Genomic DNA, 4993 nt, shown 5'->3' with positions numbered 1-4993 from the left:
AAAGTCCGGATTGCCAAGCTACAGCCCCGAAACCTGAAGGATCTGGAGAAGGTCTGTATGGAGGAGTGGGCCAAAATCCCTGCTGCAGTGTGTGCAAACCTGGTCAAGAACTACAGGAAATGTATGATCTTTGAAATGTCAAACAAAGGTTTCTGTACCAAATATTAAGTTATGCTTTTCTGATGTATCAAATACTTATGTCATGCAATAAAATGCTAATTAATTACTAAAATCATACAATGTGATTTTCTGGATTTTTTTAGATTCCGTCTCTCACAGTTGAAGTGTACCTATGATAAAAATGACAGACCTCAAGATGCTTTGCAAGTAGTAAAACCTGCAAAATCGGCAGAGCAACTTGTTCTCCCCACTGTACGTACATGCATACATACATACATACATACATACATACATACATACATACATACATACATACATAAAAAAATACATACATAAAACATACTTAACCTTTAAATAATTTATAAATGCAAATTGTTACCAAATCATGCTGTATATCATTGAATGTGGAGTGTGTTGCGGTACCTTGGGTTGTATTCATATTTTCTCTTGGGGAACCTTCTTCTGGTTTTGACTCATCTATGGCTTTTGGAAATGGTTCTTCCTCTTCAAATTTCTATAAAAAGTTTAATTCAAAGGTTAACATGTTGAAAACATTATGACATTGCATCTTCAATTCTGGTCTGTTGAGGACAAAGCACAGTAGCTTCCATTTAGAATTAGGGCACATTAATTCCTAGTCTGACATGCCTAGTTTGGGCTTAATTCATACTACAGCTGTCATTGACCTGTTGTGACCATCACATAGGAGAGGTGATACATTTGGAAAAAGGAAAGTGACTTTACCTGTTAAACATAACATGTTCCCTTATTTTCCCATCTTAACACAGATTTTTTTTTTAAATTATGAATGTATATCAGTGTTAAAACGGCAGCCAAAGCATCACAATAAAATATTAAGTGTACCTCCATAAAATTCAAGATCTCGCCCAGTAAGTTTGAAATTGGTGCCGGTACTCATTTAGAGGGCAGGAACTCCACAATACACCGATTTTAAATGGACGAAATGTTAAATCCTGTTGCTCCAGGATTATGTTGCTGTGACAATATAGGACAAATTAACATCCTACATCTGTACAAAACGTGCTGGAAATCAACCTTATACAACCTTTAGCTTTGACCTTGAAATGAAACATATTGTCACGCCCAAGGGGCCTGAATTTTGTAGCTCTCCCCGTAGATTATGGTGACGTAGTGTTCCCATGAGTCACATTTGCACACACTGTATATAGACGTTCTTTTTTTATTGTGTTATTGACTGTACGCTTGTTTAATCCATGTGTAACTGTGTTTGTGTCGCACTGCTTTGCTTTATCTTGGCCATGTTGCAGTTGGAAATGAGAACTTGTTCTCAACTAGCCTACCTGGTTAAATAAAGGTGAAATATAAAATATAAATAAATGAATAAAACAGAGCGCTGAGCCAATCATGGCACAACTAGAGAACATTACCAACCCCTACACTGCCTCACCACCACGGAAAGCACTGAGCTCGACTGAAACACCTGCATTGTGGATCTGCCTTACTCAAGAAAGCAAAAAAGAGACCATGTTTGTATGCCGGCTTAATAAACTCAATTATATTTTTTTACACTGTTTGCAAACTGATATGTGACACATGCTAAATAGGTGGGCTCAAAACAGGTGGGGCTCTCAAAACAGGTCGCCACGGCATACAATTCTCTATCGGACAAAGTGAGATTTATCAATATGTTTGCCTCAATTTATCGCAATGCTACTTATTGATAAAAGTGACCTCGTCTGAGAGATATTTGCACTTATCAAAACGTCACGTGAGGGTAAGCCTACACGAAACACAGACCTTATATGAAGAAGTTCTAAAATCCCAGTTGGAAACATGCATGGTGAAAAAACTATTGGAACTATTTCCTGGTTTTATGACTCATAATGTGGTACTCAATAAACGTATTACAGAAGGCTTTGTATAAAATCATTTGCATATAGTCTTTACGAAAGTCATGCTTCATTTTTGAATGTCAATTTAGAAAGAACAAAACATTGGTTTGTTGTATTAATACAGGAAACATGATGTGGTTTTGGTTTGTGCCTTGAAATAGTAATTTAAAAAAAAGTCCTTACCTGTTTAGTTGGTACCCAGAGTCATATGTCTACAAATGGAGACGCAGCTGACACTTTATAGCGATGTGGGGCGTAGGCTTAGTTGTACTTCATGAAGTGATAGGTCACACTTATCTTGAAGGTTTTCCTTTTCTAGTCAATCAGGTTATTTCTTGTAAATCATGGAGATCCAGTCTGTCTAGTTCAGGTGCAGAAGCAGTTGCCCCTCCCTTGCATACTGCCTGCCTCACCTGGGACAACTTTAGAGATTCCAGTTTTCTAACAGTCACAAGGCTGTTGACAACCAAGGCACCTATGCCTGCAGTTGTTTAAGATATCAGTCAACCTATTTCCTGTATTCTTGAAATGATTCAACATTTTGTTTGATGTAGTAAAGTTTATTTTCAATAGATACTTCAAATGGAGCACACTTTATTAATAACATGCATTAAATGTCACTCAAATAAGTTGACTCGCCCACATACAGATACTAATACAGTTGCTCAGAGAAAGATATTTTGTTTAACAATTTATAAAATCTCAAAAAGATAGTGATCAAAATGATTGGATCCTCTGTTTTCAGTACTTTTTCCCCTTGTGAGGATAATGACGCAGCCTTTTTCTAAAATGTTTTATGAGATTGGGAAACACATATTGGGAGAAATCGAAAACCATTCCCCCATACAGAATAATGCCTTTTCCTTGGTATCCTTCATCTGCGCTTGTGAACTGCCCTCTTCAATTAAAACCACAGGTTTCCTTTGGGGTTGAAATCTGGAGACTGAGATGGCCATTACAAAATGTTTTGGCCCTACAAATGAATACAAACCCATCGAAAGCGGAGACTGTCATCATGAACACATACATACATGATTTGCTCTACAATGCCCACAAGCCTCGAGACTTGTCTGAATGTAAACCATTAAAAGATGAATGGAAGTACTTTAGAGCCCAAATCATTTTTACATTTTAAAAAATGGGTAATAAATACTGTATATAAAATAATTTCCTGAGCCTTCTTATATCTCTAAGGTATAGAACAGACACTTCAAGGCATATTTACTTTTGATGAATTTTGGATGAATATGTTATCCAACGTGTTTTAGTCAGCTAATAGCAGTAAGGCCACATTTGATGTTTCATCAAATACTTTCTCAAATTTTTTGACACCCTCAGGAGTCCTAAAATTCCAAATCAAAAAGCAAAATGATCGTATTATCATCTTACCACCGATAAATCCACGATAATCGAGAATTTCAAAAGCTATTTCTGTGGCTGGCCATGCTTTCCACCTGGCTAGCTCAACCCGGGTCCACAGCTCTGCACCCCAACTGGGCTAGACAATCTGTACCCTCTCTTCCTAAAATGATCTGCCGCCATTGTCGCAACCCCTATTACTAGTCTGTTCAACATCTCTTTCATATCGTCGGATATTCCTAAAGATTGGAAAGCAGCTGCGGTCATCCCCTTCATCAAAGGGGGAGACCCTCTAGACCAAAACTGTTACAGACCTATATCCATCCTGCCCTGCCTTTCTAAAGTCTTCTAAAGTCTTCAAAAGCCAAGTGAACAAACAGATTACTGACCATCTCGAATCCCACCGTACTTTCTCCACTATGCAATCCGGTTTCCGAGCTGTTCACAGGTGCACCTCAGCCACACTCACGGTCCTAAACGATATTGTAACTTCTATCGATAATAAACAGTACTGTGCAGCCGTCTTCATTGACCTGGCCAAGGCTTTCGACTCTGTCAATCCCCGTATTCTTATCGGCAGACTCAACCGCATTGGTTTCTCTAATGAGTGCCTCCCCATTTCACTAACTACTTCTCAGATAAGAGTTCAGTATGTCAAATCGGAGGGCCTGTTGTCTGGACCTCTGGTAGTCTCTATGGGGGTGCCACAGGGTTTACTCGGGCTGACTCTTTTCTCTGTATATATCAATGATGTCGCTCTTGTTGCGGGTGATTCTTTGATCCATCTCTATGAAGACGACAGCATTCTGTATACATCTGGCCCTTCTTTGGACACTGTGTTAACAAACCTCCAAACAAGCTTCAATGCCATACAACACTCCTTCCATGACATCCAACTGCTCTTAAATGCTAGTAAAACTAAATGCATGGTCTTCAATCTCTTCGATCGATCGCTGCCCGCACCTACCCGCCCGCCCAGCATCACTACTCTGGATGGTTCTGACTTAGAATATGTGGACAACTATAAATGCCTAGGTGACAGTAAAATCTCCTTCCAGACTCATTAAGCATCTCCAATTCAAAGTTAAATCTAGAATCAGCTTCCTATTTATCAACAAAGCATCCTTCACTCATGCTGCCAAACTTACCCTCCTAAAACTGACTATCCTACCGATCCTTGACTTCGGCGATGTCATTTCCAAAATAGCCTCCAACACTCTACTCAGCAAATTGGATGTAGTCTATCACAGTGCCATCTGTTTTGTCACCAAAGCTCCATATACGACCCACCATTGCGACCTGTATGCTCTCGTTGGCTGGTCCTCGCTACATATTCGTTGCCAAACCCGCTGGCTTCAGGTTATTTATAAGTTTTTGCTACATAAACTCCGTCTTAATTCAGCTCACTGGTCACCATGAAAACACCCACCCGTAGCACGCACTCCAGCAGGTATATTTCACTGGTCATCCCCAAAGCCAACACTTACTTTGGCCGCCTTTCCTTCCAGTTCTTTGCTGCCAATGACTGGAACGAATTGCAAACATCACTGAAGTTGGAGACTTATATCTCCCTCACTAACTTCAAGCATCGGCTGTCAGAGCAGCTTACCGATCGCTGCAGCTATACACAGCCCATCTGT

General features: G+C 39.6%; 1 protein-coding gene across 1 annotated transcript in view; it reads right to left on the bottom strand.

Moving 5' to 3' along the window:
* Window positions 1-2251, bottom strand: part of LOC135507175 (interferon-induced very large GTPase 1-like) — a 59222-nt gene extending 56971 nt beyond the window's left edge. Inside the window, exons 1-2 of the mRNA XM_064926762.1 lie at window positions 2178-2251; window positions 544-634 (exon numbers count right to left, since the gene is read on the bottom strand). Of these exons, the coding sequence (XP_064782834.1) occupies window positions 544-559 (16 nt within the window). The 5' untranslated portion in view covers window positions 560-634; window positions 2178-2251. The remainder of the gene's footprint in view (window positions 1-543; window positions 635-2177) is intronic.
* Window positions 2252-4993: the final 2742 nt, after the last annotated feature.

This window comes from Oncorhynchus masou, chromosome 20, assembly GCF_036934945.1.
Source record: "Oncorhynchus masou masou isolate Uvic2021 chromosome 20, UVic_Omas_1.1, whole genome shotgun sequence".
Taxonomy (NCBI): Eukaryota; Metazoa; Chordata; class Actinopteri; order Salmoniformes; family Salmonidae; genus Oncorhynchus; species Oncorhynchus masou.
The sequence above is the reverse complement of the archived record's forward strand: the minus strand, read 5'-3'. Positions and strand labels throughout refer to the sequence as shown.